Source organism: Carcharodon carcharias, chromosome 10 (genome assembly GCF_017639515.1).
Source record: "Carcharodon carcharias isolate sCarCar2 chromosome 10, sCarCar2.pri, whole genome shotgun sequence".
Classification (NCBI taxonomy): domain Eukaryota; kingdom Metazoa; phylum Chordata; class Chondrichthyes; order Lamniformes; family Lamnidae; genus Carcharodon; species Carcharodon carcharias.
In genome coordinates, this window is record NC_054476.1 from 9,180,365 (window position 1) to 9,202,650 (window position 22,286).

Below are 22,286 nucleotides of genomic sequence, written 5' to 3' on the forward strand. Positions count from 1 at the left end.
AAGGTGGAGGTAGATAGATTCTTGTTAGGCAAGGGAATCACAGGTTATCGGGGTTAGATGGGAATGTGGAATTTAAAGCACAAACGGATCAGCCATGATCTTATCAAATGCCGGAGCAGGCTTGACAGGCTGAATGGCCTACTTCTGCTCCTATTTCATATGTTCATATGATAGATTAGCTGATTAAAGAGCCAGATTTTCTGGCCTTTTCATAGTATTAACATGTTATACTGTATTAACCTGGAGAACTGATGTTAATGTTAAACATGAAGCTTGTTCGTACTGAAGACTGGTGCTCCAGAACTTGCTCCGCCCCTAGCCATGCTGATCCAGTACAGCTACAATACTGGCATCTACCCGGCTATGTGGAAAGTTGCCCAGGTATGTATGGTACACAAAAAGCAGGACAAATCCAACCCAGCCAATTACCACCCCATCAGTCTATTGTTGATCATCAGTAAAGTAATGGAAGGAGTCATCGAAAAAGGCTATCAAGCTGCACCTGCTTAGCAAGAACCTGCTCACTGTTGCCAAGTTTGGAATCCCCCAAGGCCACTCAGCTCCTGATCTCATCACAGCCTTGTTTCAAAAATGGACAAAAGAGCTGAACTCCTGAGGCGAGGTGAGAGTGACTGCCCTTGACACCAAGGCCGCTTTTGACTGAGTGTGGCAGCAAAGAGCCCAAGCAAAATTGGAGTCAATGGGAATCATGGGGAAAACTCTCCACTGGTTAGACTCATACCTAGCACAAAGGAAGATGATTGTGGTTGTTGGAGGTCAGTCATCTCAGCTCCAGGACATCACTGCAGGAGTTCCTCAGGGTAATGTCCTCGGCCCAACCATCTTCAGCTCCTTCCTCAATGACCTTCCTTCGATCAGAAGGTCAGAAGTGGGTGTGTTCACTGATGATTGCACAATATTCAGCATCATTCGCTACTCCTCTGATACTGAAGCAGTCCATGTCCAAATGCAGCAAAACCTTGACAATATCCAGGCTTGGGCTGACAAGTGGCAAGCAACATTTGTGCCACACAAGTGCCAGGCAATGACCAGATCCAACAAGAGAGAGTCGAACCATTGCCCTTTGATATTTAATAGCTGACCATCACTGAATCCCCCACTATCAACATCCTGTGGGTTACCATTGTCCAGAAACTGAACTGGATTAGCCATATAAATACTGTGGCTACAAGAGCAGGTCAGAGGTTAGGAATTCTGTGGCTAGTATCTCACCTCTTAACTCCCCAAAGCCTGTCCATCATTTACAAGACACAAGTCAGGAGTGTGATGGAATACTCTCCACTTGCCTGGATGAGTCTAGCTCCCACAACACTCAAGAAGCTTGACACCATCCAGGATAAAGCAGCCCACTTGATTGGCACCACATCCACAAATGTTCACTCCCTCCACCACTGATGCACAGTAGCAGCAGTGTGTACCATCTACAAGATGCACTGCAAGAATTCACCAAGAGTCCTTAAACAGCACCTTCCAAACCCACGACCTCTACCATCTAGAAGGACAAGAACAGCAGATCCATGGGAAAACTACCACCTGGAAGTTCTCCTCCAAGCCACTCACCATCCTGACTTGGAAATATATCGCTGTTCCTCCACTGTTGTTGGGTCAAAATCCTGGAACTCCCTTCCTAGCAGCACTGTGGACTGCAGCGGTTTAAGGCAGCAGCTCACCACCACCTTCTCAAGGGCAACTAGGGATGTGCAATAAACGCTGGCCCAGCCAGCGAAGCTCACATCCCATGAATGAATAAAATAAGAGTTTTTGTTGATGTAATTTTGATGCATGTTAAAATTTGAGAGTTTTAAGGTTTTTTTTTATTCTTTCACAGGATGTGGGCATTTCTGGCAACACCAGCAATTGTTATCCATCTCTAATTGCCCTTGAACTGAGTGGCTTGTGGGGCCAGTTCAGAGGCAATTAAGAGTCAACCCCATTGCTGTGGGTCTGGAGTCACATGTCGGTCAGACCAGGTAAGGATGGCAGATTTCCTTCCCTAAAGCACATTAGTGAACCAGGTGGGTTTTTACGACAATCAGTGATGGTTTCATGGTTGCCACTACTGAGATTAACTTTCACTTCCAGATTTATTAACTGAATTCAGATTCCACCAGCTGCCATGGCAGGATTTGAACCCATGTCCCCAGAGCATTCGTCAGGGTCTCTTAGTTAATTCATACACATTTACCGTTAATTTAGCTCCGTCATATTGTCAAGTAGCTCCTCCAAGTCATTTCCCCCAATTTGCTGCATGGTTATATGGCCTTAATTAAATGTTACTATTGTTAGGATCTGGACTTAGTTTCAAGTAAGTTATACTTCTATTGGTGGGTTTTAAGAATACACTACAGCTTTAAGTTTAAGTTTTAGCTTTAAGTTTAAGTTTAATTTATATGTTTTTTATTTGTATGCTAGAAGGGTGAAACCTGGATTTTTGGTTTCATTTTAGAGTGGAATCAGCAAGCCTGTGGGCTTATTTGTACACCTGCATTTTAATGAGGTTTTAGGGAAGTTACAACAAAGTAGGGAAAATGGTGCTGTTTCCTAGCAACTAGGTGGCAACAGAGACAGAGAAACAGAAAGCAGTTGGAGTTCAGTTGGTGATTATGCTCTAATGTGAATAGAGCAGTTTAAGTCTCTCTCTAGCTGAGCCTACTAGCAAATTGCTGAGGTAAATAAATCTAAGAACCTTAGATGAGTTTCTCTAAAGTTAAAATAACAGTGAATGTAGAGTGAGTTCTGGGTCTCAAGGGAGATACCAAGTTGTCAGCAGTCTACTGGGAGAGGGAACTGCAGGGAGCAGGTCCTAGAGGAAAAGGAGAAAGGTCCCAAGAAGACCTTTAAGTTAAGTCAAAGTATAAGACAGGAATCTGGAACAAGATCCTGTTCAGTAAAGTTAGAGTAAGGAGCAGAGGAAAAGATTCCAAATTAAAGAGAGAAAGCTGCAGGGAGCAGAATCAAGGCAAAGTGGACTTATGAGAAGCCAGAAGATCTGAGGAGATAGCCAAAGGTTGGTGACTCCTTTCTACGTGCCTGTGAAGCAGTGGTGTTCTTTTGGCAAGGCTGAGTATCTGCGAAAAAGTACGTGGAAGGTGAAGCTTTAGTGCACATGGCGATCCAGGGGAAAGGAACATCAGAAGGAGAGATTGAAACCCTGGAGGTGGATCTTTGTGGAAGATGACTGAGTGAAACTGTTGTTTGGGAGAAGATTCCAAGAGGAGGTCTTTGAACGTTGGGATTGGAAAACCCCATGTGAAAGACAAAGCTTTCATGAGTCCGATTGGCTCACAGTGTGACGAGTGTCTGGGGGGAGTTGATGAGAGATCCATAGCATCTGCTTTGGTTGGCATCTTTCACTTGATTTTGATGCGTCCGACCACATGGCTCCTATTGGTTTAAATGGTCTCTATACTTACTGTGAACAATAGAATGAGATAGGTTTTTTATAACTCGTGTTATTCTTATGAATCCATATTTATCTGAAAATATATGGTTGTGGGTGAAGGAGTAGTGTAATATAGTTCATCTTTTTCTTGTTTAATTAAATGTTTTTTTTTGTTACAAGTTCATCAGTAGATTCTGTGACTCTGTTCAGTAGCCACCGTCCACATTCCTAAATAAAAAATATAAGCTAGGATCTATCAAGCCGGCTTCTACCCAGGAATCTGACTTGTCCAGTAGTAACATCAGCTGGGATCATAACATTATGATAGCTCCAAACACCAAGATCCTCCCTGCTATTACAAATATCTGACTGTCACTGAATGTTTTGCAAATTCTAATTCAGTAGCAGGAGGTTTCAGAGAACTCCTAAGCTTATCACATTATCTAAATGTATTTATTTATTTATCCCTGGAAGCAAAGTGTGTCCTTTATGCAGAACATTGACAGTGGTAGTAGCAACAAATATACAAGGAACATGTTTTCATGGTAGAAACAAAGATTTTCTGCAATGTCATAAAATTATCATGCACATGAAATAAAAAAATTAATTCTGAATGCTGGAAACCTGAAGCAAAAATGCCAGAAATACACAGCATTCATCATCTGTAAGTAGTAAAATGTATTAATGTCCCAGGTTTCACAGTTAGCAGAGAAGTAACAGTGCTCGATGCTGATCTTAAAGAGAGCTGCCCGCATATTGTGATCTCTGTGGCTGGATTTCCCCTTTGCCATCAGTTTGATTCTGGTACCAAATCGAGGGAATCTCCAGATATTCATCAACAGTGATGTCTACAAACAGCCAATCAGAATGAAATACTCTCACAGACAGGAAACCAGGAAGTAAAAAACACTGAAAGCCTTCACTTTTAATTTAATTTTTATAGATAGTAAGAATAAATGATTGGGATATGCCCATGGGATTAAGGTAGAAGCTAAAATATCTTTTAAAAAAGAAGCAGTCCATGAAATGGGGAAATTTGTCATTCCATGGTAAAAGAATTCTTTTTCAGGGCCAGTGAGGATGTTTATTGGTAATTATGACTTTAATAAGCTGTTAAAAATCCAGTTACACCTCATTCAATGAGGTGAATAAGCGAGAATAATAGTGTAAAAGCGGAAACTCTCATTAGTTCAATAATTTCCATTTGATTCCAGTTTGGAGGACTTCAGCAATGCACCTATGAAGAAGCATGGAGTCACTGACAGAAACTTGCCATCATTACTAGCACAAAATCCAGCCAGTGTTTGGGATGTGTTCCCTATGCTATAACTATCCGGTAGACAAACCTAATGGCCCACATCTTCCAGTCAGCAGCATTGTCATTGCCCGCGAAGTTTTCTGTGCCCCATCAATACTGTCCATTTTCAACTGGGTTTTCTGGTCCACTTAGCCAGTCATCCCTGTGGAAAACTGGCGAGTGTAGGTGAGTTGGGGGTAGGAGAGGATATGCCATCTTTTTACAACTGTAGCTGCCGTATTCAGGTAAGGTTGGGTCAAGGGGATAGTCGAGTTGCGTCTTAGGGGTGGTGGTAGGAGAGGAATTCAGATCGGGGGGTGATTGAGGGGGTCATTTGTGGTACTCAGCTCAGGTACACTGCTAATCATTGATTTAGACCAGGTATTAACCAGCGTAACATTTACTGGGTAAGTATCTGGGTAAGTGCCATGCATCTGGCCCAAGTTTCTGACACTGAGCTCGGGGCCGCAGGCGTTCGCAGAGGGGTCCAGGCAGCGGAAATCAGCCCACCGGAAGTTTAAATTTCCTGGGCAATTTCAGCGCAAGTATGCGCAGGGTCCAGACATGAGGATGAGATGGACAGTGGAAGATTGGGTCAATGTTTCTCCCCTGCTTCATTGACATGATTTTTTTGTATCACTTGTGAGATTTCTGCTTCTTGGTTAGGGTGCTTGAATATCATTGCATAGCTGATCAGAGAGAGCCAACATAGACTTGTAAAGGGTCAGAAACATGATTGAATTCGTTTGAAAAAGTGAATGAAATAGTGGATGGGAAATTATCCATAGATGTAATTTATATAGACATCCAGAAGGCATTTGATAATGTGCCTCATAAGAGACAGTTAGTTAAAGTTGGAATTGAAGGCAAATTATTGACCTGACAAGGAAACTTGTTAAGTGGCAGCAGACAGGCAGTAGGGATAATGGGAAGGTTCTCTAACTGGCTGTGTGTGACTTGTAGTATCCCACAAGGATCTGTGTTGGGCCTCAACTATTCACTACTTAATAATAACAGGTGATGGAATAGAAAGCCACATAGCAAAATTTTCCATTGACACTAAGATAGGCAGCATTATAACCAGTGTAGATGGATGCATAAAATTACAAAGGGCTAGATTTTACGGGGCGCTGTGACCCTTGACCCTCCAGTCAGTGATGAGCCCACCCACCTTAGTGACAGCTGCCCCTCAGCGATTTAATGCTGGGAGCAGCGTTAATTGCTTCAAGATGAGACTTTTTGCCCCAATCTCAGGAGGAAGTCCCGTCTTAGAGGGCTTCTGGCCAATCAGATTGCCGGCAGCTCTATAGTCCCAGCAGTGCCAGGCGGGAGCGGTGGCCATTTTTGGTTATATAGACAATCCCGATGAAGAGGAGCCCAGAATCAAGTTAAGAGCAAGATATCGACGGAGCCAGGCTTGCAAACCCCTGTGGAGGCCAGGTCATTGAGTGTATTTAAGACCGAGATAGATAGGTTCTTGATTGGTAAGGGGATCAAAGGTTACGGGGCGAAGGCGGGAGAATGGGGTTGAGAAACTTATCAGCCATGATTGAATGGCGGAGCAGACTCGATGGGCTGAATGGCCTAATTTCTGCTCCTATGTCTTATGGTCTAAGGGGGTGAGGGGCTAGGTTTGAGAGGCCAGGGCGGAGGGTAACAGGGAAAGAATGACTCTGCGGTACGGTTGCCTCCGACGGGCATAGGGGGGTCTGTAAAAGAGGTCCTCCCCAACTTGCCCAAACACTGGCCCGCAAAGCTAAAGCTGTTGGGCTTCCCGCATGGCGTGTGCTTCCCTCTGCAGCGGTAAAGTACCGGCAAGCGGGGACAGGATGAGACCCTTAAGTGGCCAATTAACGCCTGACGTTTCCGCTGCGCCCATAAAATTTGAGACAGGTTGAGTGTGGGCAATAAATGCTGGCCCAGCCAACGAAGCCCACATCCCATGAATGAATAAAAAGAAAGATAGCAGGCAGGTCATGCACTGTATTTTACGAGGCCCCCTCCACCTTCAAACCCACCGGTGGGGGAGCAGAAAATCCAGTGACAAAGTGGATTTCAACGTTGGCAAATATGAGGTCATCCACGTTGGATCTAAAAGGGACAGAACAGTGTACTTTCTAAATGCTGAAAAGCCAGAAACAGTGGAGGCTCAAACAGACCTGAAGGGGTCTCAATATAGATCATTAAAATGTCCTTAACATTTACAGAAAATAACTAAAAGGCTGATGGAATTCTGGTCTTTATATCTAGAGGACTAAAATACAAAGGGTGGGGGGTGGAAATCATGATTTAACTTTACAAAGCCCTGGTTAGACCATGCCTGAAGTTACTGTGGGCAGTTCTGGGCACCACCCTTGGAGAGAGCGTAGTGTAGACTTACAAGTACGATACCTGTACCAAAAGGGTTAAAATACAAGGAGAGTTTACACTAGGGTCGTATTCCTTGGAATTTAGAAGGTTAAAGATGGTTTGTTCAAATTTTCAAGATACTAAGGGGAACAGACAAGGTAGAGAGGAACTATTTCTGCTGGGTGGCAAGTCTAGGACTAGGGGGTATTATCTAAAAATTAGAGTGAGACCTTTCGGAAACACTTCTTCACACAAAGGATGGTGATAGTTTGGAATTCTCCACTTCAAACAACAATTGGTGCTGGAATAATTGTTAATTTTAAGACTAACATTAATAGATCTTTGTCAACCAAAGGTGTTAAGGGTTAATGGGACAAATGCAGGTAAATGGAATTAGGTTATGGAGCAGCCACAATCTCATCTGGGGAGGTGGTGGCATAGTGGTAATGTCACTGGGCTATTATTCCAGACGCCTAGGATACTGCTCTGACGACATGGGTTCAAATCCCACCATGACAACTGGGGGAATTTTAAATTCAATTAATAAAATGTGGAATTGAAAGCTAGTCTCAGTGATGGTGACCATGAAACCTTCATCAAGTGATGTACAAACCCATCTGGTTCTTTAATGCCCCTTTAGGGAAGGAAATCTGCTGTACTGGCCTACCTGTGGCTCCAGACTTGCAGCAATGTGGCTGACTCTTAACTGCCCTCTGAAATGGCCTAGCAAGCCACTCAGTTCAAAGCCAATTAGGGATGGGCAACAAATGCTGGCCTTGTTAGCGATGCCCACATCCCTGAAAGAATAATTTAAATCGCAGAACAGCTTGAGGGACTAAATGGCCTTCTCCTATTCTTGACGCTTCTCTTGGTGATTGGAAAATCTGTTCATTTTTCCCTTCCCTTTTCTTTGTTCTGTCTAGCAGAGACTTGCTTATAGTTCTCCTCTCCGATGATTTCAACCCATGTTTGCCAGATCTGGAGCAAGAGAGTAACTGAGGAAATGATAGGGCCTATCAGAGACATAGATGGTAACTTGTGGGTTGATGCAGCAGATGTGGTCAGGGTTCTCAGTGAGTACTTTGTCTCTGTCTTCACTAAGGAGAGGGATGATGCAGACATTCTAGTTAAAGAGGAGGAGTGTGAAATATTAGATACAATAAGCATAGTGAGAAAGGAAGTTTTTTTTATTCATTCAAGGGATGTGGACTTCGCTAGCTAGGCCAGCATTTATTGCCCATTCCTAATTGCCCCTGAGAAGGTGGTGGTGAGCTGCCTTCATGAACCACTGCAGTCCCTGTGGTGTAGGTACACCCACAGTGCTGTTAGGGAGGGAGTTCCAGGGTTTTGACCCAAGAACAGTGAAGGAACGGTGATATATTTCCAAATCAGGATGGTGAGTGGCTTGGAGGGGAACTTACAGGTGGTGGTGTTCCCATCTATCTGCTGCCCTTGTCCTAGATGGTAATGGTCGTGGGTTTGGAAGGTGCTGTCTAAGGACACTTGGTGAGTTTTTATAGTGCATCTTGTAAATGGTACACACTACTGTTACTGTGCGTTGGTGGTGGAGGGAATGAATGTTTGTGGATGTGTGGCCAATCAGCAGGTTATTTTGTCCTGGATGGTGTCAAGCTTCTGGAGTGTTGTTGGAGCTGCACTCATCCAGGCAAGGGGAGAGTATTCCATCACATTCCTGACTTGTGCCTTGTAGATTGTGGCTTTGGGGAGTCAGGAGTGAGTTATTCGCCACAGAATTCCTACCCTCTGACCTGTTCTTGAAGCCATGTTATTTATATGCTAGCCCAGTTCAGTTTCTGGTCAATGGTAACTCCCAGGATGTTGATAGTGGGGGATTCAGTAATGGTAATGCCATTGAATGCCATGGGGCGAAGTTTAGATTTTCTCTTGCTGGAGATGGTCATTGCCTGACACTTGTGTGGCATGAATGTTACTTGCCACTTGTCAGCCCAAGCCTGGACGTTGTTCAGGTCTTGCTGCATTTGGACATGGAAGGCTTCAGTATCTGAGGAGTCGTAAATGGTGCTGAACATTTTGCAATCATCAGTGAACATCCCTAGTTCTGACCTTATAACGGAGGTAAAGTCATCGATGAAGCAGCTGAAGATGGTTGGGCCGAGGACACTACACTGAAGAACTGCTGCAGTGATGTCCTGGAGCTGAGATGACTGACCTCCGATAACCACAACCGTCTTCCTTTAAGCTAAGCATGACTCCAACTAGCGGAGAGCTTTTCCCCCTGATTCCCATTGACTCCAATTTTGCTCGGGCTCCTTGATGCCACATTCGGTCAAATGCGGCCTTGATGTCAAGGTCAGTCACTCTCATCTCACCTCGAGAGTTTAGCTCTTTTGTCCATGTTTGAACCAAGGTTGTAGTGACGTCAGGAGCTGAGTGGCCTTGGCAGAACCCAAACTGAGCATCAGCAAGCAGGTCGTTCCTAAGTACTGGAGGGACTGGAATCCTTGAAGGTGGATAAATAACCAGGCCCACCTTGATTGTATCCCAGGCTGTTTAAGGAAGCCAGGGAGGAAATAGCAGGTGCTCTGAGGATCATTTCCCAATCCTCACTAGATGATTGGAGGTTTGCGAATATTGTACCATTATTTAAAAATGGTGCCAGGGATACAGAAAATTATAGGTCAGTCAGTCTGATTTTGGTGGTGGGCAAATTATTGGAAACAATTCTGAGAGGCAGGATAAGCCATCACTTAGAAAGGCTCGGATTGGTCAGGGATAGTCAGCATGGTTTTGTTAGGGACAGATCGTGTCTCACTAACTTATTTAGGAGGTAACAAGGAGGGTTTTTGAGGGTAGTGCCGTAGATATTGTCTTCATGGATTTCAGTAAGGCATTTGACAAGGTCCCACGTGGCAGACTAGTCAGGAAAGTGAGATCTCATGGGATACAGGGGAAGGTGGCAGGTTGGATCCAAAATTGGCTCAGTGACAGGAAACAAAGGGTAATGGTCGATGGATGTTTTTGCGAATGGAAAATGGTTTCCAATGGTGTTCCACAGGGCTCAGTGTTGGGGCCCTTGCTGTCTGTTGTATATTTTAATGATTTAGATTTAAATGTGGGAGGCATGATTGGGAAATTTGCAGATAACACAAAAATTGGCTGTGTATTTGTTAGTGAGGAGGATAACTGTTGAATCCAGAATTATATCAATGGTTTGCTTGAGTGGTCAGAGAAGTGGCAAATGGAATTCAATCCGGAAAAGTGTAAGGTAATACATTTGGGGAAGGCAAACCAAGCAAGGGAATACTTAATAAACGGGAAGTTACTGTGAGAGGCTGAGGAAGTGAGAGATCTTGGAGTGCATGTCATAGGTCCTTGAAGGTGGCAGGACAGGTAGACGGGTGGTCAAGAAAGCATATGGAATGCTTTCCTTTATAGGGTGAGGTATTGAATACAAAAGTAGCATGTAATGATGGAACTATATAAGACTCTGGTTAGGCCACAGCTGGAATTTTGTGTACAGTTCTGGTCACCACAGTGCAGGAAGGACATAATTGCTCTGGAGAGACTGCAGAGGAGATTTACAAGAATGTTGCCAGGGCTTGAAAACTGCAGCTTTGAGGAGAGATTGGATAGGCTAGGGTGGTTTTCCACAGAACAGAGGAGGCTAAGGGGTGACCTAATTGAAGTGTACAAAATTATGAGGGGCTGGTAGAAGGATTACAGGGGACATGAGGAAAAACTTTTTCACCAAGGGGGTGAAACGCTCAACTCATCTGAAGTGCTGTAACCGGCAAGGCTACAGACCAGGTGCTGGAAAGTGGAATTGAAATGAGCGGCTTGTTTCTTTTTTCTTTTTGGCCAGCGCAGGCACAATGGGCTGAATGGCCTCTTTCTGTACTGTAACTTTTCTATGGTTCTATTACCAGCCCGGTAACGTTACCACTACACCATCATCTCCCTGAAATGGCGATTACAGTTCCAAGTCAGCATGCCATATGACTTGGAGGGGAAAGTGCTTCTACAAACTTATGAAGCTGCTTTTTTTCCACATTTATTCTATCACAGGATGTGGACATCGCTGGCTAGGCCAACATTTCTAACCCTCTCTAATTGCCCTTGAGAAGGTAATGGTGAGCCGCTTTCTTGAATCGATGCAGTTCATGTGGTGTAAGTACATCCAGAGTGCTGTTAAAGAGGGAGTTCCAGGATTTTGACCCAGTGATGTTGAAGGAACGGCGATATATTTCCAAATCAGATGGTGAGTGGTTTGGAGGGGACCTTCATATTCCCATGCGTTTGCTGCCTTTATCCTTCTAGGTGGAGGAGGTCGTGTGTTTGGAAGATGCTGTTGAAGGAGCCTTGGTTAGTTGCTGCACTATATCTTGTAGATAGTACACACTGCTGCCACTGTGCTTCAGTGGTGTAGGGAGTGAATGTTTAAGGTGATGGATGGGGTGCCAATCAAGTGGGCTGCATAGCCCTGGATGGTGTTGAGGTTCTTGAGTGTTGTTGGAGCTGCACTCACTCAGGCAAGTGGAGAGTATTCCATCACACTCCTGACTTGTGCCTCATGGATGATGGAGAGGCTTTGGGGAGTCAGGAGGTGAGTTACTCTGCAGAATTTCCAGCCTCTAACCTGCTCTTATAGTCAACGTGGTTATGTGGCTGGTCCAGTTCAGTTTCTGGTCAATGATAACCCCGGCATGTTGATAGTTGGGGATTTTGTGATGGTAATGCCATTGAATGACATGGGGAGATTGCTAGATTTTATCCTGTTATAGATGTTCGTTTTCTGGTATGTGTGTGGTGGAAATGTCACTTGCCACTTATTACCCCAAGCCTGAGTATAAATGGGTGGGCTTTCCTATAGTTATTTTTCCCTTTCCTTTATCTGAAGGAGGCATTAAGACATTAAGTGGAGACATTTATCCTGAGTAAGAAAGCATTAGAGAGTGTCCTCACAGAACAACCACACCTTCCACTTAAGTGTCTTTAGAATAGTAAAGTTTCCCAAGGAGCTTCATAGAAGCATTAGAAACAAAATTTGACACTAAATAACATAAAGAGGTATTTGGAGGTCATGATAGCCAGCGTTTAAGAGTGTCTTAAAGGAGGAAAGACAGGCAAGGAGGGAATTCCAAAATTTAGGGCCTTGGAAGCTGAAGGTACAGCTGCCAATGGTGCTGCGATTAAAATCAAGGATACACAGGAGGCCAGAATTGGAGAAATGCAGATACCTCAGAGGGTTATAGGGCTGGACGAGGTTGCAGAGAGGGGAGATACCTCCTAGTCTAGAAATGGATCATCAGTGCTTTCTCCAGTTGAGATAAGATAGGTAAGCCCTATGATACCTGGAAAAATAAGCTTACAAAAATAAAGAGGAACTAAATAGGATCTCTTATGTAATGCTATCTGATGTTTAGATTTAATTTGAATTATCATTTGAAATTTAATGAGTTTGTTTCCATTTCATTGCACAAACCATTTCAAGTAAACTATACTTTTATTGTTTGTTTCTATTTTAGAAAGTGGCTTGCAGCCCATGGGGGAGTTGACTGTTCGGTTGGTATGTGGCGTTGCAGGCTAATGGTTCAAAGTCGCAAAATGATCATCTCTTTCTGATTTGCAAGTGTTTACAGGGATAAACTTGTAGAAAATGCAAAACAATACACTATCGTATATTATTACCAGACAGGGTTACAGCATGGAGGAGGTCATTTGACCCATTTTGTCTACGCTCTCTATTTGCGATGGCAATGCAAAACTACACCCACTGCCCTGCTTTCTCCCTGTGGCCCTGTATGTTCCTCTGTTTCCAATAGATTATAAATGCATCAGAGGCAGCAAAAGAGAAATACTGTGTTTGATTGTTTAGAGTGTTTAGGATGTAGAATATGATTGGAATGGTGCATCTGCATCCTTAGAAAAGATGCATACTTTCTCATTGGAGAACAGATGGTTTCCAAAACCAGAGTTAAGACCACAGAAAGAATTTGGAAAACTTACTTTAAACATTTGGCAAATCCTGTGCAGCAAAAGCTGCTATAAAGATATCCTATGTACAGAAATATCCAAGTATAGCTGTTAGAAAAGAGCAGAAACTGCCTGTCGAAAATGGTCACATTTCTAAGACTGGTCACTCCGATGTCCTTTTAGGAAGCTGTTTTTCTTGTTCATTACTGAAATCTATTTTGTTTCATATACAGCACAGCATTATTTAGAAGGATATTGTGTTTTGTGTCTTAAAAATCTAATTCAAATGGCAACTGTTATATTGGCCAGAAAGGGCAAAAATTAATATTTTAATTTTTATTTTTTTTTAACAGATCAGAATTGTATTTTTAATGATTTATTCTACAGATAAAGTACTTACTGACATTGAGACAGTGAGAGCCCAGATGTCTTTTTTGTAAGAGTATTAATTTTAGATGCTGACGTTACTAATGTAATTGGGGGTGATCTCCTCGGGTAATGTGATGCCTATGTGGGCGTGGAGGTAGGCTTACCAAACTGGAAAATCTCGAGCACGACTATCTATGCGCTGCACATTCCTCCTCAATGACAGGCGGCTGGATTAAGACAAAATCCAAAGAGGAAATAAACATCCTGATTCAAGTTCATTAATAATTATGGTGTATCTCAAAAAATTGCTGCTGTCAACTTTAATAACTAGCAATAAAAAATGGCATGAAGCAAATAAACTCGCATTTAAAAGCTCTAAGGATCTTTTTTTGTGGCTGCTGTAGTTAGGCAAACATGTTTTTCCTGAAATGGATCAGTCTGTGAACTGTTTTGACAAACCCCATTTTATAAGCAAACTCTACTTTCAAGACAGCACTTTATAATGAAGTTGACAACATTTAGTTTAAACTGTATAACATTATTCTGATTGATTTACTTGTGGTCGAAAGGTATTATGATCTTGCTAGTTATAAAATTTTCCGACATGTTCTATGAATATGAAGTTTGAAAGCCTAACAACTAATAACTGTGATAGACAGGATCTACCACAGGTTACTGACAAGTTTTCATGATTTATTGAAAGCAAAATGCCAGCAGCCAGAACTTGATTGAAAATTGGTTTTCAGATTTATTTTTTTCCCATACTCTTGTGAACAATAGCAAACAAAAATGTATTGCCATTATTCTAGAAAATCCAGAGAAACAGCAATGTATACTAACTTGTGCTGGAAATATTATTTAATAACAAGGTGATTGTGTCATGCTAATCACCAAATTTGTGGAGTGGGTAGCATCCCTGCCTCTGAGCCAGAAGCACTGTGTTTGAGTCCCACCCCAGGACTTTATGGCCAAGGAAGGTGCGTTCATAACAGGTTGAGCATCAACTCGCGATTCCTTCCAAAACACACCAATGATAGGCGGCAAGAGTGGGAGAGATTCCTGGTCAGCCATGTGTTGGAAAGGAAGTTGGAGCCCCTACCATCACTATCCATAGCTCCAGACTACAACATGTATGTAGAAGTCTACGTTGCCACAGCAACTTGAACTGAGTGACCTGTAACACACAAATCACCCAGTTTATATTATGATGGACTTACTGAACTAATTTTATTATTAAAAGGTACTTGTAGAGGTGCAGATCTGATTTAGTTGTTCTGTGACAAGTGTCTTCCTAATGTTCTCCAGTATGAAGACATTCCAGTCTTTGCAGTTGATATTGTGATTGTAAATCTATCATGCTACCTTTTTGTTGCCTCCATTTTCCTAATGGAGCCAGAAACCTGGAGTGAAGAGTGGAGGCCAGTAGTATGAATACAAAGATCATGCCTTCCTGAAACTCACTTCAGTGTCACACCACTGAGCCTCCAAAATGAATGATAGTTGGGAAAAATGATGTACAGCAGTTAGGTTTCCTTAGGTTTCGGACTGACAGGAATGGGGAGGAAAGGAGCAAATAATGATGGATATGGCTTTAAAAAATAGATTTGATAGTCAAGATCCTGAAATGTGCATATGAAAATGAGAAATGCAGAAGAAGGCAGGTCTTTATGTACAAATTGATATTAAAAGAGTCTTTAAGGAGCCTTGTGCGTGCACGTTGACTGAACTATGAATGGGAAGGCCTGAGGAAGGTATGCTGGCTCCAGAGGTAAAGCATAACATAGGCACCAGGTTTCAGAGAAAGGCAGGATTGTGAAGAAGAAAATTGAAAGAGGTAATTCTAACATTAAATAGTTAACTTTATGTCAGTTTTTGTTAATTTTATCTATCCATCTATATATATATGTGTGTGTGTATATATATATGTCTGTGTGTGCGTATATATATATGTGTGTATATATATGTGTGTTATATATTTATGTGTGTGTGTATATATATGTGTGTGTATATATACATGTGTATATATATGTGTGTTATATATATATGTGTGTGTGTATATATGTGTGTGTATATATATGTGTGTGTATATGTATATATATGTGTATATATATATATATACATTTTTGCACCCTCTAAGCACCAAAGCTGTTTAACTTTTTCTCCATTGTTCCTGACTCATAAATATCATCTCCTCCTCTCTCTTCCTCATTCCCTCGTCTCATCTCAGTCAGAGTTCTCCAAATTCCGCTGGCAGTCTTCATCCAGCTATTTTATTTCAGTTCATATAAAATACAGAAAGTGATGTGATATTATTTGTTGACTGTAGACTCAAAAAGCCTTTAATAAATACCAGGCAAAAATAAAATGAATGAAACTCCAATGAGGAGACACAAAAGAGACTATGTGGGCATAACATTAAGTAATCTGTTCCAAGGCTATTCAAATGGCCATAATCATGATAGTGCCTTCTTGGGCTCTCTAGGGTGCCCTCCACCTAGCAGAACAGGTTTCCTAAAACAAACCTAAACCCTGATGAAAGGGCTGAAGTGACTTTGATAGACACTGACAGCACTTTACTGGTGGTGAAGTTGGTTAGAGGTCATATTTCTATATATGACACAGCTCTCGTTACAGTCTCATTAGTGAATCTCAGCTTGTGGAGACCTGACAAATCAGGGTGGGTATGTCTTCTGCCTCTGATCAGCAGTGGGGGGGAGGGTAATGGTGGGGTGGGCACAAGACCATCATGATGCAATCTCATGCCTGGCATTCCCTTATATTCCTCCACGTAACATAAATACAATGGAATATGCCCTGGCAGGCAGGAGATCGAAGTGCAGGCCTCTGAACACCACACACACATCTACCAGGGTACTCACATCTGACAGGAATGGAATGCCAAAACAAAAAATAAAAAATACCTGGAAAAACTCAGCAGGTCTGGCAGCATTGGCAGAGAAGAGTACAGTTGATGTTTCGAGTCCTCATGACCCTTCAACCCTATATTGGAATGGAATGCCACCGGTCCTAACCCCCCCCCCCCCCCCCCCCATTCACATCCAGCCAGTTCACCTGATAGGGAAATGTGAATCAGATCTATCCATGTAAACAAAAGGGACTCTTTACACAAGTAGTAATGAGAACAATTTGCTGACTGTGAAGTAATTGTAGACATGGGTTATCCCACGTGCTGCCAGGCATGGAAGAGAGAGAACAGAATCACCTCAACGTCAAGGCATCACTGCAAGAGTTCCTCAGGGTAGTGTCCTAGGCCCAACCATCTTCAGCTGCTTCATCATAAGGTCAAAATTGGGGATGATTGCACAGTGTTCAGTCCCACTTGCAACTCCTCATGTAATGAACCTGTCTGTGTCCATATGCAGCAAGATCTGGACAACACTCAATTTAGGCTGATAAGTGGCAAGTAACATTCGTGCCACACAAGTACCAAGCAATGACCATCTCCAATAAGAGAGAATTCAAACATCTCTCCATGACATTCAATAGCATTACCATTGCTGGATGCCTCGCCATCAACATCTTGGGGATCAGCATTGACCAGAAACTGAACTGGACTAGCCACATAAATACTGTGGCCACAAGGGCAGGTCAGAGGCTAGGAATCCTGCAGCGAGTAACTCGCTTCCTGACTCCCCAAAGACCGTCCACCATCTACAATGCATAAGTCAGGATTGTGATGGAATACTCCCCACTTGTCCGAATGAGTGCAGCTGGGAACACTCAAAAAGGGAGGAATGTGAAGAAGAACCTCATTAATGACCTGGAACTCTCTGCCTATCAGAGTATTGGAAGCAGAGATGATTGATGATTTCAAAAGGAAATTGGACAGACAGGCGAGAAATAACCGTGCAGGGCTATGGGCATACAGTGAGGGAATGGGACTGACTGAGTTACTGTATAGGGAACCAGCATGGACCCAATTGGTCAAATGGCCTCCTTTAATGCTGCAGTGTCTCTATAACCCTCCAGCACCCACACACAGTAGCAGCAGTAACTCATTGTCAGAGTAACTCTCCTTTGCCTCCACCTTTCACTGGCCTTCTATCCAGCTTCACCTGCTCTACCCCTTTAACAGTATAAATTCCAACACACTTTTACTGCTCTTTAGCTCTGAAGAAGTCATACGGACTTGAAACATTAACCCTGCTTTTCCCTCCACAGATACTGTTACACCTGCTGGGTTTTTCCCAGCATTTTCTGTTTTTGTTTCAGATTGCCAGCATCCGCAGTATTTTGCATTTATATTTTATGGGTAATAAATACTGGCTTTGTCACATCCTATGAATGAATAAAAAAAACAGTAAAATTCTCATGGAAAAACCCGTTGTCCAAATATCTATGGTATTTCTGAATGGGCAGTAAACACAGCTCGTCAGCTAAGTCAACAAAAGAGTTAACTTTTTTTTAAAAAAATGGGCAAATAAAAAGCAAATTTTTACTCTCATCTTCCAGTAAACTGCCCCCTAAGGGGCATAAGGGAGCTGATAAACCCGGTATTCGAGAATCACATTGATATTGACCTGATCTGCGTTAAGAACATTTCGCCTCTAACTCGGGAAGGCTGAGCGATTATGCCGTGGCCTTCCAAAAAAAACCCAACCAGGTTACGCGCAATGGAACTTTCACAGCAAATATTCTTGTTCTTTTAAAAAGTAAAAATGTTCCTGTCTGTACGGCATTAAGCTGCCGGCTCTCTGGCCTGCAGTGAGCAGCGCTTGGACAGATCTGCTGGTGTGCAAATAAACATTCCCCCATCGTGAAATCATCCCGCTTCCCAGTAATGTTCAGATCAGCTCAAGCTTTGCAATTCAATTCGATGGAGGGAGGAGGTGGTGGGGTGGGGGGGTGGTGGTGTGAGTCCCATTCTCTTCAGCCACGACATCCCCTAGCGGTAAAAGCACCGGAAGCCACAATCTGCATTCACAGGACATACTCTGCAGTGTGCTCCGAGACAGTAACGCACCTTGCGCTTCATACAACTTGGCTGCCCGGCTTCAGTGTGACCTTTTGCTGTTGCCATTCAGTTCCTTCTCAAGTTACTGCCTTGCAACACGTTGTGTCTCATATATATATATATATATAATATATAAAATGTTTCTGATATAACTTATATATAATAATTTATATGTTTATATATTATTTATATATACTGACATATACTTATATGTAATAATTTGTACTATATATACACTTATATATTTATATGTATTTAAATTATACATATCATATATAGTATAAATTAATTAAATTTTAATAATTTATCTATTATCTTTATATACTGACATTTATATATACATATATGTAATAATTGACGTACTATATATTTATTTAAATTATTGTAAATTATTACATATATGTATATATAAATATGTCCATATATGCCATTTCCAGACGAGATACACTGATTATTTGATTGATGATTAAAATCGAACGACAGACACCAGAGATCAAGGTTGCAAGTTGCCTTTTTTTTTATAACACTGAGCTGTGTAAATCTAGTAACGCTGTTGCAACAATTCCACCCCGAGGACCTTTGAATAGAGGGACAGCCGGATATCTTATTCCTACCGACAATAAAGCAGCACACCATTAATGAAATGTTGTTTATTTCATGTACGTCAGCCAAAAAAAACAGGATTGCTTTAAATGGCAACTGGTGTCATCAGAGTCTGAGCCCACGTGGCCTTCTGTTGTCTATATAAATTACCTCCAGCTCCAGAACGACTGAAAGTTGCGTCAATTTGGAGGGAGGGAGAGTGAGAGTGGTTGCAGCTTGTGATAGAAACACGAGAGAGAGGGTGTGTGAGTGGTTGCGGTTTCTGATAGAGACACAGGAGGACAGAGAAAGAGAGAGAGCGTGCGATGGCAGTCGCTAAGCAGGGCGAGGTGGTGGGAATCTGCACCAGTTACCAGGCGGTGATGCCCGGTTACGCCGGAATAGCGGAGGAATTCCCGCAGTCGCTGCACCGCCAGCTGCAGAAGAGCAAACTGAAGCAGCGGAGACCCCGGGAGGCCAGGTTTAAGACCCAGCCCGTCACCTTCGACGAGATCCAGGAGGTGGAAGAGGAAGGCGTCTCGGCCCTGGAGGAGGAGAAAGCTAAGAAGTCCTTTCTGCAGTCGCTGGAGTGTCTCAGGAGGAGCGCTCAGAACTCGCGGGTCCACAAGTCAAATTTGAGCAACTCGAAGCTGAGATACAGCCTGGATTCGAGCGACTCGGATTCCGCGCATTGAGATCAGCACCGTTTGACCAGCCCACTCACCCCTCCCCAACTCCAAACAAAAGCACTGTACTTCATAATGAAGTTATTTTCGAAATTGTATTTTGTAAAAAAAAAAAGTCTATTTTCAAAAGGGAACCTTTTATGCTTTGGCTCGTGGGAACCAGGAATAAGTCTGATGTAAGATGTCGTTTTGTGCTCGGATTTTTGCAAATTGTGGGATGAAAGCTCCAAGCCGAACCTTTTCCTTCCACCCCCCTCCCCTCTCCCTCTTTCTATCTATCTATATATATATATAAAAATATATATCCGAGAAACTGGAGAGCGAAACATTTGAAAAGCGAACTGGCAAAATTTGTGCCTTTTTCATGTGGGGATATCACTGAAGTTGGAATACGGCGGATCTAAATGCAGCTTAATTTTGTTTTTATTTTAAACCGGTTGTTTTCTACTCGGCTTTCCGAATAATTAAAACGCGAGATGTAATATCCAGTTAGAAATGTCCCGTCCCACACCTTGTCGAATTGGAGAGCAGATGCTCGAGTGTTTCGAGGTCTGAGAGTCGCTGAACTCTTGCCAAATTTCAGCTCTGTAATGCTTTTAATACTTAAAATCGGTAATTTATATGTTTGTACTTTTGTGATAGCTGCGAAAAGTTTAGATTGTGTAATGCCTTGTGATTAATAAAATCGATGTACACGTAACATCTTTAATTATTAAAAAAAAATGTTTTTTTGGGTTAAAAAAAATAACATGTTTGAGCAATTTTTTTTTAAAAGCATGGAAATGTATTTTTAAATCGCCAGTGGTGGACATTAACCTTCTTTAATGTGATGAATCTCGCCATCTATTGAAGGTGGATTTGATTTCATGTTTAGATAGTGACGGGAATATTTCTCTTCCTCTGGAGTTAGCAGCTGGATCATATTGCGCCGTATTTGCGTTTTCCACTTAGCGGCGATAAATGATATTAGAATTGATCCACACGCGTTAATTTCACCCCCCCCCCCCCCCACCCAAACTCCTAAATGCTTGGGCAACTTCGACAATCTCCTCCCCTTCCCTAACCCCACTTTTAAAAAAAAATATCCCTGGATTTCTGTTTTACATCCACCTCACTATTCCCTAAGGAACCCATCTCACCCCCTCTTCCCCCCACCCACCCTCAATGATGCTGCTGCTGCTCCATTGCGAGTGAAATCAGGCGGGAGCGGGTGGGCCGTCTCAAGCACTCAGCTGTAGGGCTGAATGGCCTTGTCCTGTTGCTGTCCCCTGTGTCATGTTATCACTTGGCGGTTGTGATTTGCTTTTGAGACTGGCGATCAGGAAACTAGGACGCTGTTACACACACAAACAGACTGACTCCAGCTTTCATTCCTCCCTCCTCCCCATTTCATCGCCCCCACCCGCGGTTACATTTCCAATTCACGTATGACCAAGTGTTCGTGTTACTGAAAGAGCCAGTGAACTGGCGGATTCTTAATAATATCTGGTACAGCCTTTGCAACCCACTGGAGCTAATTACTTAGTAGGATCTATGTTCATGAAAAAAAATTACTCAGGGACAAACAATTTCCAACAACTATTCCTAATTTGGATTCAGTTTCTTAGTGTCACAATGTCTGGTGACACCAAATAATGGTCTTAATAGAAGCACACGTGTCTGAAATGCCCTGGGGATTTATTCATTTCCAGCACACTGCTGCAGGAATCCACTTAAAGTTCCAATTAAAAGTTTTATATATATATATATATGTATATGAATAACGCAATGAGTGCTTTAGGATAATATGCCTAGGGTGTTTGTAATCAGTAGGCACCTCTACATTATTTTAAGTAGCGAGGTACTGAAACAGATTATTCAACCGGTCATTATCACATTGTGGGACCTTGCCGCGCACAAATTGGCTGCCACATTTCAACAGTGATCACATTCAGAAAGTATATTCCTCTATGTATCCTATAATCCTACATATTCCTATGTATTCCTATACAGGCTACAAAGGGCTCAGCGCATCCTGAGGTCGTGAACGGCGCTATATAAATGTAAGACTTTGTTTTATTGCCAAGATCTTTTGATGTACTGCTGTCTTGGTGTGCATTCCTCAGTAATGTTTTATAATTTAATGAATTAATTAGATTTACTCAGACTTTCTAATCAAATATGCAGTGGGGAATAATGGTCCCTTTTTTCAATTTAATAAGAATCTCTGATTAAATCATGTGATTTAAACAGGGCCATTGTGTAAACCAGTGCTGTCCACTGCCTTAACTATTACCTGCCTGTGGCAAATTGGCAACCCAGACCTGACTAATTCCATTTTTGATTTGTAAATGAGTTTGTAATCAACACAGTTACTGGGCATGTGATCTCAAGAACAGCGTACGCATGTTTACTTTAACATTTTTGTGCATTTGTTGGTAAGAGGAAAAACAGAATGCACATGTGTTCTTTTTGATCACTGTGCGTGCTTTGCTTCCTCAATTCGCTGCTTACTGGACATCTGCTAAAGTGGTGTGACGTGGATGTTAAACGCTGTACTTCAGCACAATGGAAACATCCACAATCTTGTAGGGAGAATGAAACTGTCCTTGTGTAACCAATCCAAGTAACCACTCCAGGTTGCCAAAAGAACACAGCCCAACCTACAATGAGAATGAAAACAAAATGTCT

General features: G+C 42.4%; 1 protein-coding gene across 1 annotated transcript; it reads left to right on the forward strand.

Moving 5' to 3' along the window:
• Nucleotides 1-19,102: 19,102 nt before the first annotated feature.
• On the forward strand, nt 19,103-20,361 carry c10h11orf96 (chromosome 10 C11orf96 homolog). Its single transcript, XM_041197818.1, has one exon. The coding sequence runs from the start codon at nt 19,257-19,259 to the stop codon at nt 19,623-19,625; it is 369 nt and encodes a 122-aa protein (XP_041053752.1). The 5' UTR covers nt 19,103-19,256; the 3' UTR covers nt 19,626-20,361.
• Nucleotides 20,362-22,286: the final 1,925 nt, after the last annotated feature.